At 35.2% G+C, this 22,002-nt stretch overlaps 1 protein-coding gene across 7 annotated transcripts in view; it reads left to right on the top strand.

Annotated features, from left to right (window-relative positions):
- The window catches only part of UBE3A (ubiquitin protein ligase E3A), a 99,193-nt gene that overhangs the window by 14,850 nt on the left and 62,341 nt on the right, over nt 1–22,002 (top strand). Inside the window, exons 2-5 of one of the 7 annotated variants that reach the window (XM_036070930.2) lie at nt 9,469–9,532; nt 11,697–11,816; nt 13,371–13,533; nt 15,109–15,153. The exons of 1 other annotated variant lie outside the window; for it this stretch is intronic. In XM_036070930.2, coding sequence (XP_035926823.1) covers nt 13,382–13,533; nt 15,109–15,153 — 197 coding nt within the window. In that variant the 5' untranslated portion in view covers nt 9,469–9,532; nt 11,697–11,816; nt 13,371–13,381. Of the gene's footprint in view, nt 1–9,468; nt 9,533–11,696; nt 11,817–13,320; nt 13,534–15,108; nt 15,154–22,002 lie in introns of those variants that run through there. 5 more of the 7 variants (XM_036070922.2, XM_036070910.2, XM_036070940.2 and 2 more) reach the window with 5 other exon arrangements.

Genomic DNA, 22,002 nt, shown 5'->3' with positions numbered 1-22,002 from the left:
GGAAGGAGAGAAGCGGACTCCTCGCTGAGCAGGGAGCCCAATGCTGGGCTTGATCTCACAACCCTGAGATCATGACCTGAGTGAAATCAAGAGTCTGAAGCTCAAGTGACTGAGCCATCCAGGTGCCCCTCCTTCCTTTGTAAGGCTGAATAGTATTTCTTTGTATGTAAAAATACCACATTTGTTTAACCATTCATTCACTGGACACTTGGGTTGCTTCTTTTGGCTATTATGAATAGGCTGCTGTAAACATGGGTATACAGATAATCTCTTCAAGTTCTTGCTTTCAGTTCTTGCATGTTTAGTTCTTGGGTATATACCTAGGAATGGTATTGTAGGGCCATATGGTAATTCTGTTTAATTTTGGGGGGTGAATCAGCATACCATTTTCCACAGTGGCTGTACCCGTTTTACTTCCTACCAGCAATCACAAGGTTCCAGTTTCTCCACATCCTTGCTAACACTTGTTGTTTTGTTATTTTTAAAAAACAATATTCATACTAAAGGGTGTGAAGTATCATGGTTTTTACATTTCCCTGATGAAGAATGATGTTGAGATGTTTTCATGTGTTTATAGGCCATGTGTATATCTTTTTTGAGTATTCATATACTTCGCTCATTCTTTTCAGGATACAAACTCTTTATTAGATATATCTATTTCTTCTGTGTCATTACTGATTTTTTTTGTTAATTATTTTATTAATTACCAAGAGAGGAGTATTGAGACCTTCAACTGTAATTGTGAGCTTGCCATCTTTTCTTTCAGGTCTGTCCATTTTTGCCTCATGTATTTTGAAGCTCTAGCTATTAGGTGCTTTCACATTTAGGACTGTTAGATCTCTTTGTTGAATTGATTATTGTTATGAAATATCTCTCTGTGGTTCTCTGGTATTGTTCTTATCCTAAAGTCTCCTTTGTCTGGTATTAGTATAACCAGTCCTCCTTTGTTATGATTCATGTTTGAATATTATGTCTTTTCTAACTTACCTGTCATTATGTATAGTGTCTTTCTTTTGACAATATATCGTTGCATCTTTTTGATTGATTTTTATAATTTCTTGCTGTATTCAGTCCATTTGCATTTATTATAATTGACTATATGGTTAGGTTTAAGACTACCAAGTTACTATTCGTTTTCTGTTTGTTCCATCTATCTTCTTTCTCCCCTTTCCTGTTTTCTTTTGGATTGAGTGTTTTTATGGAAGTTTGTTTGATCTTTGCTGCTAGCTTATACCTTATTCTTCCTCTGCCCCCAGTGGTTGTGCTAGTACTTACAATATTCCTTAGTTTATATCACTCTCTCTCTCTATATATATTTATCAGTATATTGTGAGAATTCTAATACAGTATAAATTTGTTTACACTCTGTCATCCTTTTGGGTATTGTAGTCTTATATTTTACTTCTGTATAAGTTATAAACTCCACAGTCTCATTTGTAATTATTTCTTTTAAACGGCCAGTTGTTTTGTAAAGACATTTAAAAACCAAGAAATTATCAAACCAAGTTATTAAACCAAATTATCAACATTTTTTGGTATTTATGCTCATACTTACCATTTTCATTTTCCTTTGTGTAGATTTGTATAGATTTCTTTATGTAGACCCAGGTTTGAAGGACTTAGAAATTTTTAAAGTGCAGATCTTTTGGCCAAAAAACTTTTAGGTTTTATTTGCATGAAAATGCCTCTATTTCATTTTTATTGTTTTATTAGGAAAAATACTCAAATTCATACAGGTGTGAAATAATTGTAGAATGTAATTCCACAATTAACATTTTGCTTTGTGTCATATCTATCCATCTATTAATTTGTTTTATTTTTTTGATGCTTTTCAAAGTAAGTTGCAGTTATTAGTATTCCTCATCCTTAACTTCAGCATGTATATTGTAACTAAAACTTAGTAATTTATAACTTCAGTATATTGAATTTAACTGATTTTGGTATATTGTTCCAGTTATTAACAAATCACCCTTAAATATCAGCATTTAGTTTGCTTATGAATTTGTGCTTTGTGCAGAGACTGGAAAGCATAGTTTGTCTTGGCTTTAAGCTTGTCAGAGAAGCTTGATAACTGATGTAATTTGATAATTGAAGGCTAGAATCATCTGAAGGTTGGCTCACAAATCTGGAGATTGATGCTGGCTGTCAGGACTTCAGCTAGAGTTCAGGACTATGTTGCCTTTATATGTATGTGGTTGCTTGGCTTCCTTGCCAAGTGGCTGACTTATTCAATATGGCAGTGAATGGCATTTTTATGACCTAGCATTAAGTCACAGAGCACCATACTCTCTTGACTGAAAGAATCACAGAGGCCACTCAAATTAAAGGAGAAAGGACATAGACCCCACTACCTGATGGAGAATGCCAGTGTTGACCTTGTAAGAAGAGCATGTGTGATGGATTATATTGTGGTGGCAATCTTTGGAAAATAAAATCTACCACATACGTCATTCCATGAGTTTTGACAAATGTGTACACCTTTGCAGCACTTAAGTCCTATCAAGTTTTAGAACCTATACCCATTCCTAGTCAGTTCCTGTCCCCATATCACTTCTCCAAATCAACCATTGTTCTGATCACTTTTCATCCTAGATTAGTTTACCTTGCACTAGAATTTATATGAGGTTACTTTTACTCAGCATAATATTTTTGAAATTCATCCATGTTACTGCATGTATCAGTTGTTTGTAACTTCATTCTTACACTGTTTTCCGTTCCTAGCTGTTAGGAATAAAGCTAAAATGAACAATTATTTGAAAGTCTGTGTGGATATATATGATATCTTTTCTCTTGGGTAAGTGCCTAAGATTGTGATTTTTGGGTTGTAGGGTAGTTATAATACCAGATCTTTTCTCCAAATTGGTTTGTTTTGTTTTACACTCCTACCAACAGTATATGAGATTTCCAGGGAGGAACAGAGGAGGAGGAAGAAGGAGGGGGAATGAATCTCAAGCAGACTGTGCTGAGCACAGAACCCAGTGCAGGGCTCGATCCCATGACCCCAAGATCATGACCTGAGCCTAAACCAAGAGTCTGATGCTTAACCAACTGAGCCACCTAGGTGCCCCATTTTAGCTTTTTGTTTCTGATGAGAAGTCTATGGTTATGCCCATCTTCCTTCCCCTGTACTTAGGGTCTTTTCTCTCTGGCCCCCTTTTAAGATTTTATCACTGGTTTGTGATTATCCTGCTTAGGATTTGTTCAGTTTTTCTGTTTTTGTTTTTTTGATTTGTGCATTTATGGTTTCATCAAATTTGAAATAAGTGTCAGCCATTATTTCTTCTATGTATTTTTTAAATCACTTCCCTTCCTCTTACATGGTCTCTTTTTCCTGGGACTCCAGTTACATATGTGTTAGACCATTTGATCTTGTCTTCAGGTCATTAACATATTATTTTTAGTCTTTTTGTCTCTCTGTGCTTCAGTTTGCTTTGTTTTCTGTTTCATTGTTCCTTTTTTTCTTCCTATAGTGTCAAATACTTTCAGATATCTTAGTTTGTATTTCTAAAACTTCCATTTGATTTGTGTTTTCCATTTCTTAACATAGCCTTTGAATTTTTGACCATATTTATAATAGTATTTGAAAGCCCTTATCTACTGGTTCCATCAGTTTCTTCATTTCAGGGTCCATTGATTGGTTTTTTCTCTTGGTTCTGGGTCATATTTCCTTGTTTGCCTATTTAGTAATTTCTTACTGGATGCTGCACATCGTAATAGTCTGTTGTTGAGTGACTAGATTTTGTTGTTTTTTTTGAGTATTAAACTTTGTTTTGGAAGCCAGCTAAGTAACTTGCTGGTCACTTTGATCCCTCAAGGTTATATTAGGGTGTGTCTGCAGAAGTTTTTATTTAAGGCTAGTAGTTACTGTAAAGGCATGACCCTTTTTAGTTCTCTACAAAATATCCCTAGTGTCGGTATATTCTCTTCACTCTGGTTCGGGGGAGTTTAGGGATTTCCCAGTCCTGTATGAGCACTGGGAATATTTCAGCTCACTGCTCCTCTTTCTCTAGTTTCAAGGAGTCTTTTACCTTACAGTTTAGGAGCAGAATCAAAGGATTACCAAGTGGCAGATTTCTGGAGCCTTTTCTCTGCATAACTGCCCTCCTCTCATTCTGTTTTACAAATTCAGCCTCTGGAACTCTGAGTTTTTCACTTTAGTAATACTGTTGCCCTCTGATTAGATTTCCCCTTCATTGGCTACAGATTGGAAAGTGCCTCCAGACAGAAATCTGAGCATTGGGGTGCTCACTTCATTTCTGTTGGTTCTCTCATGGATCACAGTCCTGCATTGTCTGTTACCCAGATCTGAAAACAGCTGTTTCATATGTTGTCTTTTTTTTTTTTTGGACAAGAAGCCACTTAACATACTTTTGGGTCTTTCTCTGGGCTTACCTTCTGTTCCACTTACTGTTTATCTAATGCTCATACCTTACCTTAAAATAAACTTTTGATTGAAGTATAATATACATACAGAAGAGTGCACATAAAATGTACGCATAGCTTGTCGAACTTTCACACAGTGAGCACGTTTAGCCAGCAGTCAGATCAAGAAATAACAGCAGCAGCAACTCTGAAGCCCCTTACACTCTTTGTTACTACCTCTCTTCCCTCAGGAGTTACCACTATCTTGACTTCTAATAGCATAGATTAGATTTTCCTGTTTTTATACTTTATATAACTAGAATCCATCATATTTAGTTGTGTCTGGCTTCTCTCACTTAACATATTTATGACATTCATCCACATTGTTGGTTGTAGTCGTTGATAGTTTATGATAGTTGCTGTATAGTATTCCACTTTAGGAATATTCCACAATTTATTCATTTTGCTGTTGATGGACAGATAATTTAGTTACTTTCGGTTTGGGACTACTTAGAATATTGCTATTCTAAACATTCCACTAAATATATACTCATTTCTGTTTGATGTATACTTAGAAGTGGAAATTTCAAGTCCTAGAGTATGCATGCATTTAGTTTTAGTAAATACTGTCAGGTTTTTGAGAGTTGTACTGATTTTAATTATACTATTTAATATTCTATGGTTTAATCCCTGGTAGAACAAGTTTCTTGAGAAAAAGACATTATTCTTCCATTAGAAGGTGAAATTTTCTTGGTTATTTTGGTATGCTTGGTCTTCAAAACTTTTGTTAAATTGGCATTGGATTAAATTTGTGTTAATTGGGAAAAAATGATACCCTGTTTGTTTATACATGAATTCCATTTGGAACTAGCCCAAAATCCTTTGTCAGGATCCTGATTCTTTTTTTTTTTTGTAGAGGGGAGGTGTGGTGTCAAGAAAACATAGTCTCCATTACTATGAGAATAAAAAATATGGATAAAATGAGCCGTACCATGAACCAGTTTATAACTAGAAGCACTGATAAATGTATATAGATAGCTATAAGGCAGAAAATAATAAATATAGGATAGAAATTAATAAGTATTGTATTAATAGCATATAATAAGACCCAAAAGACGTGGTTATTTACAGAAGAGCTTAGAGAACCCTGTGAGATATAGCCTTTAGAATGAATAGAGTTTTTAATAGGGTATGGTAGATTGTTGTTGGATGGAGTTTATTTAGCAAAGGCTAGGGAAGTATTTCTGAGTGAAGTGACCTGAGAAACAAAACATTGAAGTCAGAAATACTGATGGCCAGTATGTAATAACCAGTAATCCAGGGATGGGACTAGATCATCAAGTGCCTGGTAATAATGTTATGTAGTGGGCAGTAAGGCTTGTATGAAAGGGTAGAGATCAGTGACAAGGACCACATATGATATGTAGAGTTTGAAATTTATCTTGTAGGCATTAGGGAAGCATAGACTATTTTGAGCTTGAGAGTGATATGACAAAGTCGGGAAGATAATTCTAGTAGAGGGAGTAAAGGATACAGGCAAATGGGAAACCAGGTGAAGTAATGAGTGTCTGTACTATTTTGGTATACGTGGAGAAAAATAAGGAAGCAAGAGATACTTCAAAGGTAAAATTTATAGGATTTGATTGTAAATCAGAAGTATGGTACAGTGGAATGAGGATGGCCTTTAGAATCAGACAACTTGTGTTTGAATCATAACCTTTATTTACTAGTTAAATGATCTAAATAAAGCAAGTCACTTAAGAGAAAACTTTCCTCTCTGTGAGTATCTTCAAGCATTAGAAGTATAAAAATGAATGATCCAGAGTCTGGACTGGCAGGTTTGGGCCAAGTTGTGTATAGTTTGATCTGAAATGTTTGGAAGATTTAGTTTTATTCTGAAAGCAACTAAAAGTCAACAAATGAAGAATTGGGGGTAGTGTTGGAATATGGGAGATTTCTGAGATAGAATTTGTAGCACTGGGTGAACAATTTGCTGTACTGGGAAAGAGGGGGGGCCTTCTCTTTAGAATGTGACTAGGCGAATGGACTGATAGAGCCATTATTATCTCACAAGGTTTTTCTTAATATGTGTGCTAAATCTTGCTCATGCCTCAGAGCTTAGTTTATATGTCACTTCATGAAGAATGCCTTTCCTGTTTTCCCAGATTGTCAGAACTCTGTATAAACTTACCATATCCTGTGTTTCTCTCTCATAACACTGAATTATACATTGCAAATGCATAATTTACTGTGGTTTTTTATTATTTGTACCCATTTTGCTTATTACATGAGGACAAGAGATTATGTCTAATTTCTTTAACTGTGTTTTTTTTTTTTTTTAAGATTTTATTTATTTATTTGACAGAGAGAGACAGCGAGAGAGGGAACACAAGCAGGGGGAGTGGGAGAGGGAGAAGCAGGCTTCCTGCGGAGCAGGGAGCCCGATGTGGGGCTCGATCCCAGGACCCTGGGACCATGACCTGAGCCGAAGGCAGTCGCTTAACCAACTGAGCCACCCAGGCGCCCCTTTAACTGTGTTTTTATCCACTTCATAGGCACTCAAAATCTATTACACTTTTTTAATTGAGATATAATTGATGTATAACATTGTATTAGTTTCAGCTAGTAGACATTTTTTGAATGAATGAATAAGAATTTGAAGGTTAACAGGTATCAACCCGCATAGTGGTTAGGCTAAATAAAAATGAGAGGGAGAAAATAAAGAATGGCAACAATTTTTTCAGTCTGTAACTAGAAGAACAGCTAGATGGGGCACATTTAAGTTGGGAGTGAGTTTTTTGGGAAATAATTGAGTTTGATTTTAGATGCTAATGATAACATCAAGTGTATGTGTACCATTGGTAATTGAGAGTAGCAGACTTACAACTCAAGTTAAAGACTTAAAGATGTAGAGTTAAGGATCCTAAGTATAGAGGTGCTATAGAAATGGATGGAATTGCACGGATAATTAATTTAGGTTAAGAAAAGGGACTAGTGCAAGAAACTTGAGTGACCAAGAATGAGAGCTAGGAAGATGAATTAACAGAAGGCCTAGTTGCTGTCAGAGGTAGAATGTAGGTAGGTACAGCATTATGGAAGTGAGAAGAGGTGAGGAACGATTAGTAGAGTGAAATGCTACAGAAATAAAGTAGGATTAGGGGCCACAGGATTTAGAATACACAGGAAAGATGATGACTTCTGTAAGAAAAATGTCAGTAAGTGGAAGGTATTGTATATCAGCAGCTGAGCTAATGGTTTTTAGGTCTTTCAGCAGTTGAAGGAAAATAAGGAGCCAGTACTCACCGGTTAATGGAGTTGAGGGGATTATGTGGGGAGTACTATATGAAAGCAGTATTTAAACATTTTAGCCTAACTATAGAATGGATGAGAATAGTCTTTGATCAGTTGTGAAATTTATAAATGTACAAAACTTAAAAGAGTTTCAAGAAGAAGCTTTACCCATAAATTTAAGAGATAACCATGGTGCACAGGAGAAGGGAAGTGCTGAGGGAACGCAACAAAAAAGTGATAGAAAAGGTAGTCTGTGAAATTAAGGTTTGACCTAGGTTTAGAAGGAGGTGAAGGAAATAGGCTATTGGAGAGGAGATGCAGCACATACCAGATGTAGTAATAATAATATAGACATGTATATATGTGTTGTGTATATATAGAGTGAGATTTGGAAGAGATGAAGCACATACCAGATGTAGTAATAATAATATAGAGACATGTATATATGTGTTGTGTATATATAGAGTGAGATTGGGAAGATGGACCATTTTAAGAATAATGAAAATGTTAGAGGGGCAGATGAATGTAGACCAATAAAGGCATATCTTACTAGATTTCATTTTTTATTCTTAGATTATTATTAGACTGAGCCCTCTGTTGGAGAGGGACACAGATATAAATAAAGGCACTAGATCTGGTATTAGGGTGCTAATGGTAAATTTGCAAAGATAATACCTAACATTTCTGGTTCTTAAGGTTTGTCTTGCTTATCCTATATCATTCTAGATTTGGTATATTTCCCTGTTTTTATGTGTTCCTAATCTTCTAAGGCAAGGTTTCTCAAATTGGGATCTGTGCATTGCCTGAAATGTATGTTAAAAATACACATTCATGTACCCCCACTTTATGCACTGAATCACAGTCTTTGAAAGTAGAGATCAGGTATTCATTTTTTACAGATTTTCCCAGCTGATTCTATTATTGAATAGATTGAGACCTTGGTCCTCTAAGGTTTTAAAACTTGGTTAATTAAAAAAATATGTATATGCTGAGCATTCATTTTTCTACCATCAACCTGTAGGGCACTGGGTGGGTTTCTTAATCTTTGGGAGTTGGTTTCTTCATATATGATGAAAGGAAATGGGTTAAAAGATTGCAGTTCTTATTCCCCTGAGAAATGCTCCTATCATATACAAATGAGTTAAGAATTTACAGTGATTATTTGGGTGCATGCTTCAAGCTCAGAATTTGGTTTTTGGTGAGTTTAGTTTCGATAGAAATGTTAAATATTTTATTTAAGAAATAGTCATTGCTACCATGTATTGAGCTCCTGTTATGTGACAGGAAGCATTGTCCTACATACTGTGAAAACATTTTCTCTAAAACTCAAAATTACCTGACGCCTGAGACTCAGAGACGAAAGACCTGCCTGAGGCTGCTAATCTAGGAGGTAGTGGACAGGTGCCTGTAAAATGTACCTAACATAGCAGGTGCTTAGCATAGAGAATTTAATTAAAAGCTAAATTGTTATAGGTTATCTGAAGGAATTAGAGGCATATAGTCAAACAGTTTTCATACATTTTCAGCCCTTTTGGAAGAAGGGAAGAGTAAAGAAATGGCAAGCTCTAAGCCCTGTGGATGAATATGGGAAACGTGGCTCTGCCAGCTGAAAGCACTGAGGCAACAGGGCCTGTCTGACCACCCTTGCATGCATCCTGGCAACAGCATTAGGGACACTTGTCTGTTCATATGTTTTTGGATATTCATAAATATTAACAAAATGAATTTCCTTTTAATGAATTTTGGGGGAAAATTTCTTTTGAGTTTATCCAGTTGTTATGTGAAAAGAATTGAGTGAGGTGTTTTATATTTTAGGTTAAAAATCTGTAAGAACCTGATTTTAGAATTCACCAGCTCCTCAGAAGTTTGGCGAAATATGGTATGTTTCTGTTTTTATTTTTTGGAATTCAAAATTGCATGTATATCTTAATGTCATAGTTAGAATATAATGACAAACATTTTCAGCAAATTTGAGTGCTTGCCATTTTTAAAGCAATGTGCAAGGTACTAAATCACTGTGCTGCCAGGTAGACTATGAGGGACATAAGTGGGATTCTGAAAGAAATCAGAAGAGGTTAGTGTGTTATGAGAAGTGAAATCTTATGCATGAGAAGATTGGACGGGGCAGGTTTGGCTGTTAGACTATATGAGTTAATAATAGCTTCCATTTGTTGAGCTCTTACTATGTGCCAGGCACTATTCTGAGCAATTTTATATGTTGGTTTGTTCATCCTCAGGACAGTCCTCTGAAAAAGACACTATTGTAGTCTTAGTTCTCCCTATGAATGAAATGAGGCTCAGAATGGTTAAGGAACTTGCCCAAGAGTTGCCATCTAGTAAGTGACCAAACAGGGACTTGAATCCAGATTGGCTCTGGAGCTTGTTTGTGCTCTGTTGAGCACTGGACCTCATAAAAAAGGAGACTAGTAGAGAGAACTTGACTCAGTAATTTTCAAAATACATGTAGCTCTTCAATGAATTAATTTACTTCAGTTGATTAGTTAAGAGGTATTTTAACTTACGTTGACAGATTAGAAAGTTAGACTTCTTTGGATCTTCTTAATCTATATACACATTTAGTATTATGAGAGAGAACCCAAGAGGGAACATGGTTCATTTCAGGGACGCCGTTGCCTCTTCCTCATGTGGCCTCAGGAATGTCCTAGGCTCTTATTAGGAGACATGTAGCTATGATAGGGAAATTGTATTATTTCTTCCAGGGATTATAAGTCCCATTTATTGAAGTCACCTAAAGTTATTTATATATATTAAGGCCAGCCCTCACCTTTATTTGAATTTGAAGCCCAAGTTTATAGGCTGCTGCAGAGGTATGGGCCTAAGCACTGATATTTCAAGTCTTCTCTTCATATTCTCAGATACCTTACTATTTTATATTGAGTTTTAGGTCCATGCTGGTAACCACCTTCTGTAGTTGTCTCTTGTCACTTTGAAGTGACTATCAAAGGGTGTTTTATTTTATTTAGTTAACTGTCAAGGGTATTTTTTTCTCCCTCTTAATTTTGTCATTTTTCCTTAGTTCACTTTTCAGATTTGGCCTGGATATACAGTTTGGTAGGGAAATAATTAAGGGGAAAACTAGCTGCACAAAATGAGTTCTCAATACTGGGATATTTCAGATGTATATCTTTGCCAGAATTATATAGGATTAGGATGTCTGATAAATTTGAACCATGACAATCAAGAAAGTTCAGCTAAGGCCACGTAAGGGAATCAAAAGATACTAGGTTGAGGGAGGAGGACGTATTTTTATATTTTGCCAATCTCTTCATGAAATTGAGTATTAGTGGATTTATGGCTGAGAAAGAATAGAAAAGATTTTCATGAAGTACCCAAGATGTTTGGGCTAATGTTAGATTACCTTACTTAAATATAGAATAAGTAGGACTAGACTTTGTGTGTGTGTGTGTGTGTGTGTGTATGTATATAATTATTTATTAAGCATTTGACTACTTGGAAAACCCTATGACTGTTAGTCTCATTTAAACAATTGCCATATTCTAAATCTTTGCTCCATTACATATACATAACTTATGAAACTCTCCTATAGTAAAACTAAGACCAAAAAATTCTAACCCTGGATAGGAAATCGGTAAGTTTGAGTTTTAATCTTAGCTTCTGCACTAATTCTAAAATCTTGGGCAAGTCAATTAATCACTCTAAGTCTGCTTAGTTTGTTTTTTGTTTGTTTGTTTTCTTAAATTCTTACTGTAGTATCTGCCCTGATTAGGTAGAGCCAAAGTTGTCATGAGGCTCAAGCAAGATACTGTTGACCAAAATGCATTGTAAACTGTAACACTCCATAAAAGTACAAGAGATTATCACCAAATTTTCTCAAGAGAAGAGATCATTTAAGGGGAAAAAATAATGCTGGAAAATAGTCCTTAAAAGCATTTCTATAATAATTACTCTTCTGATGAATGTTGCATTGACACCTAATTTGAAGCTTTGAAGATTATTTTTTGAACGATGGATTGGATTTATATATTAAAGTGTTCTAACTAAAGATTTGTTTAATTTGTTAGAGTTATTAAACCTACGCTCAGATCAAGTTAGCAGCTAGACTGGTGTGACAACCTGTTTTTAATCAGTGACTCAAAGCTGTGATCACCCTGATGTCACCGAATGGCCACAGCTTGTAAAAGGTAATTTTGAATGTTATTTTACAGCCTTTAAAAGGCTGTTATTGTAAAGTAAAATACGTGCTGTAAAAAATGAAGAAAATGTATAGTTGGCAGGAATAATGTGAATAGTTTACCTAAGTGTTAATGCGCTTCTCCATTAAATATCCTTCCTAAAATATTTTATGCTTTTTCCCCCCAGTTCTGTGTGTATAAGTAAACAGGAAGGTATTTCTCAAAAATTTCAAGTTTTTAAATAAACATGTTATTATGAACATTATAAAAACTATGAAAAAATTCTCAGTGTGCATTTTATGTGGTGAGAGTTTTAACTAAAATGCTTCTCTAGAAATTTTTACAACTTTAATAAAACTGGTGTAATTTTCTTTCCTAAAGAGTTGCAGTGGAGGTAAAAGGAGTGACTTGCAGGCTGGACAAGCTGCACCCATTATTATTGGAAATGAGCCTCCATTTGAATGTTCTGGCTCATGCTGCAGTATTTAGATTAGGAGGCATTTTGTGATCACTTTTCTGTGATCCAAATCAAGACCCTAAAATAGAGGCTTCCAATACTTACTTTTTATTTTCTAATATTACTTACTATTTGTTTTAAAATTTTTTTTCTGGTTTGTTATTGTGACAAGTTTTAGGTTAACCTGAGTCAGTACTTTTTTTTTTTCCTCTTTGGTTATATCCTGGATTTGGTAAATTTATGAACATGTACTAGATCCTTACTTCCCAAAACTCAACAGTGATGAATAAAGAGACTCTTTAGTGGCCAAAGTAAAGCTTTGAAACAATTGGTAGATGTTACATAATTTCATAGTTTTGGAAATGAATGCTAACTTCAGGATATTTTTTGGTAAGTTATTTACAGTATTACAGAAATATAAGCAGAATGACTAGAAATTTATTCAGACATGTACTATTACTTATAACCGCCAGAAAAGTGTTTGTTTTTTGTATATTCACTTTTCTTTTAATTAAAAACAATTTCCATTTTGAGTAGAAAACAGCTTGGGCTAATAACCATGTTTATGAGACCCAGGATAGACCTGTTTTAGGGTAATACTCTTTCATTCCTTCCTTATTCTTTTGTCCTTCTGTTAGACTGAATTGGTTTAATTACTTGGTTTGACAAATAAATGTTTTTTTGTAGCTCACTTGAATATATGTTAATATTAAATGGTAATCCACTATACTTATAATAATTTGGTGACAGTTTGATGCTAATGTTTACATATTCTCTTGTTTAGGGAACAGAAATTGGAAAACAGTGTAGTTACCTTTTGATGATGTATTTAACTTCTATCCCATTTCTCAAAACTTTGTAGCCGTTATATATTGTGCTTCTAAGACTCGGATTTGTTTTCCCTCTGCTTGTGTCTTACCTTTTTGCAGTAGTATTTTAATTTTCCTGTCATTGTGTCCTCATTTTTTTTCCCTCTCTCTTTCTCTATCCCTGTTAATTTTGAAAGTTTTGCCGCCTGCGTGTTTGAAAGCTTCTAATCTGCCTCTCTTCCCTTAGTGCCAGCAGGTTTATTTTTTGTTTTGCAAGCCTGCTCTGCCTCCTTACAGTATGACATCTGATGCTGGAGGGTCGCACTTTCAAAAATGAGTCAGCTGGTACATGGGGTTATCATCAGTTTTTAGCTCTTCTGTCTGAGACATACAAACAAGTTTGGAAGCAATCTTGGGGTACTTACCCACAAGGCTGGTGGAGACCAGGTGTGTCACAAAGGTGATTTGCTTGCTCCCTGGGGGAGAGGGTGGAGTGAAATTTTTGCATTTGTGTCAGTGCCAAGTCACTGCCACCTCCAGCATGCCCCAATTTTTGGTTCTAATATAACTTTGTGCAAAATTGAAAATGTAAATATACTGCAAAGAGGATCTAAAATATTTGAGCTGCTGGAGTCTCTCTCTCTCTTTTTCTTTTTCTTTTTTTTTTTTTTGCATTCTTGTCCTTGGACTCTAAATGAACTGCAGTGAGGGGTAATTTTGAAAGTCTAATAAAGAAGTAAGATTTTTAAAAGCTAAGAAATGTGGAGAACAGTTTGTTTCTTTTTTTTTCTTTCTTTTTTTTTTTTTTTTGCTGGTGGCTCTGATTTTAAGATTCTTTTGTTAAAGTTGTTCACAATTAGAAGTCTCAAGTCAGTGATAAATTTACAGATCAGGTCATTGTAATGTCATTTGGAAAATTTAGTTTTTGATCTCTAAAAAAATTTTTGAGAATTTGAGTGTTAGCAATCAAGATTATGTTGATTTAACTTAGTATACATTGACCAGTGCTGTTTATAAAACTGAATAGGGTAACAGGAATTTATTTTTTTTAACGGCATGGTAGGAATAGGCAAAATTCATTCATACCCCAAAATGAAAGTAAGACTTTTTAATGTCATAGAATTTTGAATATTTCTATGCAAGATAGTAATAGTATATTAAAAAATAATAGAAAACAACTGGCAACTATTTATAACTGAAATCAGTTCACAGTTATCCATAGTAAAATTTTAATACCCCAGCTTGGTACACTTTTGATAGGTAATGCATTTTGCCAGTATATTTTCAGGGAAGGTTAATTTCATTGTTGAACCAAGATAATCGTGATTAGAATGGTAAATCTGACTTAAAGTGTCTCAAAATTCACTAAGGCTATTAGATTAAAATTTGAATTATCTAGAGCAGAAGTTAGCAAACTTTTTCTCAATGGGCCGGATAATAAATACTTTAGGCTTTGTGGGGCATATATCTCTTGTCAGTTTCTCACCTCTGCTCTTGCAGTGTCAAAGCAGCCATGGACAATGTATGTAAATGAATGAATTGTGGCTGTATTCCAATACAAAAATAGGTGCCTGACCCAGGCCTTAGTTTGTTGTCCCAGGAAATAGTTTGCTGACCCCTGATCTAAATATAGTTTGGGACTGTGAATACCAGTGAATACTTTTGATATTTTGGATAACCAATAGTTGGCTGTAGAAAGTTTCATAGTTGTATGTTTTTATTATAAATATTTGACTTTGTGAATAATTATGATTTATTATACATTTTACTCCTTTGTATGTTGGTATCTAAATAGTGTTTACAGTTTCCTTTCCTTAAAAAAATGCACTGACTTTTTTATTAGTCCAGCTTTTATAATAAACGTGTTGAATGGCAATCTGATTTGATCACTTTTTTCTTCTGTTAAAATCTTTAGTTACTTTTAAAACTGTTAACGATTAAATCTTGTTTTCAAATTTGTCTACTAATATAACATGTCTGCCCATTTTTGGAATATGGAATGTTTTGCTTAACTTTCCTCAATTGCATTTTACAGATCGCCAGGAGAACCTCAGTCTGACGACATCGAAGCTAGCCGAATGTAAGTGTAACTTGGTTGCGGCTGTGCTGTCTTTTAAGTTACCCTAGATTGCTTTAAAGGTATTAAATTATTTGAAAATTATTTCTAGTTATGAGAAAGTAATACATTAAAAAATGGGAGAGAGGAGCGTGCCTACTATTTTTCCTACCAAATAAATACCTCTGAACTTTGGTACCATGTCACTAGATTTCTACTTTTAGGTAGATAGTTGTATACTCCTGCATTATAATGTGTTTTTGGTTACCTGGCAGTTGTGTGGAAATAGAGAGGGGAAAGAGTTCAGGTTAACAATCATTTATTAAATACTCACTATTCAGCTGGTGATGTGTTGTGGATACAGAGATGCGTAATAATTAGTTCCTAACCCACAGAATTTTATAGTCTATTCAGTGTGAAAGAGAAACAAATCTTTAGTCAACTGTGGTAGAAGGATACCCAGGATGCAGCAGGAACATAAAGGAGTACTGGGTTACCTGGGTATACAGTAGGAACCTAATCCATGTGGCAGGGAAGTAGGGGTGGCCAGGGTAGGCCAAATTAAATCCAGTGTAACTGGGAGTTAGTGGAAGGCATCAGCAGGGTTGTTCTAGGCAGAAGTATGGGTGAAGTTATAAAGCGGCATAGTGAGCATAGGGAACAGTAGGCAGTTGAGGATTTTTAGATCATAAACTAACTGAAAGGCAGGAAAATGAAGGAGGTAAGACTTGAGAGAAAGGGCTAGAGCCTTGCATGGTATGTGAAGGACCTAGGCCTGTCTCTTTGGTATTTGGGAGTCAATAAAGAATTTGCTGAGGAAGGAGTAGTAACCTTGTTAGACATAAAATTTTAATAGTTTTGGCAGGAGAGAAACAGAATTGAAGAGAAGTGTGTGGTGGTAGGGTGACCAGGGCTTCAGCAGTTCAGTCAATAAAAGCCTTAAAAAGGACAGTGACAGAATAGGAATTCAAGATAACGTTCTCTGGATGTGTAAGAAAAATATTTGGAAAGTGAAATAGGTAAGACTTCAGTATTGGTTTTAAGAAATTAAGAAGTTTAAGGTAATGGGAAGGTGGTAATTATTGAAGGAAGTTTTTTGAGGTAGTAAGGGTTGGAATGAAGAATATAGGTAAAGGGATTGCTCTGGAGTAAGAGCAAAGAGCCCATCTTGTGAAACTAGAAGGAGGTAAAGATGGATATGTGATGTTAACTGTGTTTGTAGGTGAGAATGGGGACATCAAGGTCATTTTTACCTGCAGTATTTTCTCAGTAAATTCGTTTAGGTCTGTTACACCACTGTTTCTGTCTCCTTTGAGATGATACTAGATACTTCTTGAAAAAGAGGTTCAATTGTTAAGTTTGGAAACTGCAGAGTTAAACAGGTTTTTTTACTGAAAACAGTGGAAATATACTTTGAAGTGCTTATAAACATTGTGAATCTCCAAGAAGGGACTTTAAGATGTATTTTTCAAATTTATGTGTCTATGTAACTTTTTTTTTCTAAAAATTTTTTTGTGGTAAAATAGCACGTAACAAAGTTGACCATCTTTATTATTTTTAACCGTGTAATTGAGTTACGTTAATATTGTTGTGCAGCCATTGTCGCCATCATCTCTACAACTCTTCATCTTGCAATACTGGAACTATTCCCCCTTCAACCTATCCTCTGGCAACCATCATTTTACTTTCTAGGTCTATGATTTTGACTGCTCTGTCCCCTATAAATGGAATCATTTATATTTGTCTTTTTGTGATGGGTTATTTCATTTAGCATAATGTCCTCAAGGTTCATCCACATTGTCGCATATGTCAGAATTTTCTTCCTTTTTATGGCTGAATAATATTCTTTTGTGTGTGTGTATGGCATTTTGTTTATCCTTTCACCCATCGATGGACACTTGGGATTTCTTTCATGTTTTTGCTATAATGAATAATGCTGCCATGAACATGGTATCTCTTTGAGACCCTGCTTTCATTTCTTTGGGTATATACCCACAAGTGGGATTGCTGGATCATATGATAATTCTTTGTTTAATTTTTTTGAGGAACCTCCGTACTGTTTTCCACAGTGACTGTGCCATTTTACATTCCAGCCAAGGGTTATAATTTTTCCACATTCTCGTCAGTACTTGTAATTATCTGTTTTTGATAGTTGCCATCCTGATGAAGTGATTTTTTTAATTATAGCTTTGTGACCATGTAACTTCTTAAGAAATATGTTTTAATAGTATTTTGTGGAACACAGAGTTTGATTAGGGAACTTGAGGATACTATGAAAACTTGGAAAGCATCTGGGGGGAATGGGTGAAGAAGTAGACCAAATATTATTGAGTCTCAGGCTACTGAGTGGCCAGTTGAAGTTAGGAAACTTATCATAGTTGGAGTTTAAAGACTTTTATCTAATAGCCAGAAAAGAGGCATGGTATTTCAAGGTTGGGTGTTAGCAGAGCAGATAGGACAGAACTACCAATGGCATGGGCATAGGTTGTTAACACTGAAGTAGTTGAGTTTATATGTCATTGGTGTTGGCCATAATTGGATAGGTTGTGGGGCCAGGTAGAAGTGTTGGGTTGGTTATAAAAGCCTGATAGGTCAAAGAGATAGTTCAGTGTAAATGAAATTTTTAGAAGGATATAGATGATGATGATCAAAGGTTGGGTGTTTAATATGCTTACGGTGGTGATTGGCTGATGTAGAGAGGAAGTGAAGCTTTTTGAAGAAAAGTAAGTATTTTGGGTGAGAGGGGGCTAAAATGTTGGGATAGATCATGAATACAGACATCGAAGTTGGCTTGCTGGTGATGTAACTGGGGGCAAAATGGAGCCTTTAGTATAATGGGTATAATTTACCAGAAGAGGGGAAATGTATTGAGGTAGATAACATGACTTTCAAAGTGTAAGTTGTATTTATGTTATGTTTTATTTTGTTTAGATGGACATTGTTTTAAATACAAGGAATTAGAAGAGTAATAATGGACTTACGGGTTTTAGTTGTCTATGAAAAAGTTCACAGAAAAGGGATACAAGATAAGTAGTGTCTTTTGGGGTAATCCAGGCTTTAGTGAAAGCTAAGAGGTTGGGGAACCATTATATGAAGCATTTGAAGATTAGGGACAACCTGTATTTTAAATGTTTTTCTAGAGATCTTAGTAGAGTTAGATTAGTGGAACAAATCAATAATAAAGAATAGAAAAGGGTAGGTGAAGCTTGGTACTTTGTAGTAAAAATCAAGGATGGCAATAATGTGAGGCATGATAGGATATTTGTCACAAGATTCCAGATGAAGCTCTGGTATTAAGTTCTGGTTGAGTTCAGCAAACTTACACTGTTTAACTTGACCATGTTAAGGTAGAATAGCAGGAAATCAGACCTGCCACGATGTCTCGATAATGGTGTGTAAGGTTCCAAGACATAATCGCTGTAATGTAGCTCTAAGTCTTCATGTCTGCCCCCATTTCTCAAATTCCTATACCTTTGGAAACCATACCAGGCAGTAGTTTAGTAAGGTGAATAGGTCAACATTTGTTCTACCATAATTTCGTGAGTCTTGATTTACAGAATAGATAATGAAGGATTCTTGGTTTTATCTAAGAATTAGCTAGGGTCTTTGATTAATGGCAGCATCTTACATTTATTGAAGTATGATTTTTTGGGGGCACTTGCAGGCACATTTGCATTTGGCATCTTTTAACTAGGGAACATCTTGGGTGCATTTTAAATGGTAATTATATAAAATTAAAGAATATAGCCATTTGTTTTTAGGAATTCTTAGTATTGTCTGTTCTCTAGGGTGCAGAAAAACATAGTAAACATTTTTAACATTTGCATGCCATTCTATAGTTTAGCCTAGAAATAGAACACAATAACCCAAATCTTTTTATCCAATTGTATGTATATTCTCTATTTTGTTTAAACTTATATATTCGTAGCATCTTTTTGCACATATTAATTTAGACTTTAATTTTTTTAATGATTTCAAAGCAATTTCTAATAACTTCAGATTTCTCATCTTTTGGTATTTGCTCTCCACCCCTATCTTTAATGCTTAGGTTGTTTTCAGGTGTATAACCAAGACAGTAAATGGAACAAGAGTAAACGTATCAAGTGATTTATGGTTCCATATATATCAAAGCTATTTAAATAAATACTTAGTTTTCTCTAAATGTTGGTAGGCCTAAGACCCAGGTCTCAGGCCCATCATTATCTGTTCTCTCTAGGTAAGAGCTTTATCAACTCTCATATTTCTATCTCCAACTCCAGCTTACCCTCTGAATTGTAGACTCATCTATCCAATAATTGAATGTCTGATTCTCAAACTTAACAAGTCCAAAATAGTTCTTGATTTTCATCCTCTCAAATCTACTTGTCTTGTTATCTTTTTGCTGTCCCAGTTGGTAGCAACTCTTTTTTTTCTTCCAGTTTATCCAAAACTTTGGAAGCATCTTTGATTTCTGTTTGTCTAACTCACATTATCAACAAATCATGTTGGCTCCACCTTTAAAATATCATAATTCAACCACTTGTCTTTTTACACCATTTCTACCTCTATCACTCTTGATTAAAGCCATCGTCTTTTGCCAAAAGAATGAAATTGTTTCCCAGTAGTCTTGCTGCTTCCATACTTGCCCCTTTCAGTGTATTTTCTGTGTAGCAGCCACAGTGATTTTTTAAAAGATTTATTTATTTATTTTAGAGAAAGAGAGAGAGCACGAGTGGGAGAAGCAGAGGGAGAGAGAATCTGAAGCTGACTCCATGCTGAGCGTGGGAGCCTGACACAGGGCTCGATCCCACAACCCTGAGATCATGACCTGAGCTGAAACCAAGAGTTGGATGCTTAACCGACTCCATCACCTAGGCCTCCCCAGAGTGATCTTTTTAAAATCGAAGTTAAACCATGTTATTTATGATTAAAACCTTTCAAAGGCTTCCCACCTTAGAGTAAAATCTGAGGATCTGCAAGGCCCTGTATGAGCTCCCTTGCACTTGTATGGCCTTTCCATTTCTCTTGCTCATCTTTGCACTGGCTTTATGGTCTTGCCCTTATGTTTTGATGTTCTTGAGACTGGTGCCTATTGTTTGTGACCCTTCTCTGATATCCACATGGCTCCTTTTAGTTGCCTTAGAGCTCTCTGCTCAAATGATGCCTTATCAGAGAGGCCTTCATTGACCAACTTCATCAAAGAATGGTCATGTTCTGTGTTCTCTATTACCCTTACCCTGTTAGACTTATCATCATGGGATTTAATGTCACTTGACGTGTTGCATATTGATTTCTTTGTTGCATATTGATTTCTTTGTTGTATATTGATTTCTTTGTTGTCTGGTTCATTTAATTCTAGAGTGGAAGCCTAATGAGAGTGCCTGGTCTACAATAGGTTGTAAATACTTAATATGTGAAAGAGTGAAATTACTAAATTAATGCAAAATGTTTATTTCTGCCTTTTTAATTCCCTTACAGAAATGTAGGAAGAATTTTCTGGCATCAGTTTATGTGTTAGTAAGTGATAAATATGTACACAGCCCATAGAACTTGTGTAGTAGCACCTAACGTCTTGAACACTTACCATATGACAGGCCACTATGCTCAGTACTCTATGTGCATTCTATCATTTGATAGGAAGTGTGAGCCTTTTTTAAAAACAAACAATAACCAAAATACTATTTTATTTATTTCTTTAGGTATATAAAGTTTAATTTCTTAAATTTGCATTTTATTTTTTATTGACATATAGTTGACACATAGTGTTACATTAGATTCAAGTAATAGTCATTCAACAGCTTTCTGCATTATACCACGCCCACCACAAGTGTAGCTACCATCTGTCACCATACAATGCTATTACAGTACCACTGACTATATTCCCTGTGCTGTACCTTTCATCCCTGTGACGACTTCATTCCATAACTGAAATCCTGTACCTCCCATTCCCCATTTTGGTTCTCCCACTACCCTGCCCATCCCCTCTCCCCCAGCAGCCACTGGTTTGTTCTCTGTATTTACGGGTCTGTTTCTGCCTTTTGTTTGTTTGTGTCCGGTTTTTTGTTTTGTTTCGTTTTGTTTTTTTTTTTTTTTTTAGATTATACAGGTAAGTGAAATCATACTGTCTTTGTCTTTCTGTGTCAAGTACTTATTTCACTTAGCATACTGCCCTCTAGGTCCGTCAGTGTTGTCTTAAGTGGCAAGGTAATACTGCTTTTAAAGCTAAGCCTTTTAATCAGATTAGATATGGAGATACAGCTTGTATCCTCTGAGATGGTAGGGAACTGGTACAATTTCTTCCTTAAATTTTTGGTAAAATTCACTAGTGAACCAATCTGGTTCTGGCACTTTCTGTTTTGGAAAGTCTTTTATTTATTCAGTTTTCATATCAGATATAGGCCTTTCAGGTTGTCTGTTTCTCCTCAGAGTTTTGGCAGATTGTGTCTTTCAAGGAATTGGTTCATTACATCTAGGTTATCAAATTTGTGGGCATAGAGTTATTCATAGTATATCTTTTATTGTCTTAATGTGCATGGGATCTGTTGTGATGTCCCTATTTTATTTGTAATACTAGTAATTTGTGTCCTCTTTTTTTTTTTTTTTCTTAGTTGGCCTGGCTAGAGGAGTATTGATTTTACTAATCTTTTCAAAGAACCAGCTTTTGTTGTTGATTTTTCTCTGTTGGTTTCCATTTTTCAATTTCATGGACTTGTGTTATAATATTATTTCTTTTGCTTATTTTGGATTTAATTTGCTCTTTTTCTGGTTATTAAGGTGGGTGTGTAAATGATTAATTTTTTATGTTTGTTTCTAATACATGGATTCAAAGTATAAATTTCCTTCTAAGCACTGTTTTCACTGCATCCCAAAATTTTGATAAATTGTGTTCTCATT

Source organism: Halichoerus grypus, chromosome 8 (genome assembly GCF_964656455.1).
Source record: "Halichoerus grypus chromosome 8, mHalGry1.hap1.1, whole genome shotgun sequence".
In the NCBI taxonomy this organism is placed as follows: domain Eukaryota; kingdom Metazoa; phylum Chordata; class Mammalia; order Carnivora; family Phocidae; genus Halichoerus; species Halichoerus grypus.
Note: the sequence above shows the minus strand (reverse complement) of the source record. Positions and strands in the feature narration are given on the sequence as shown.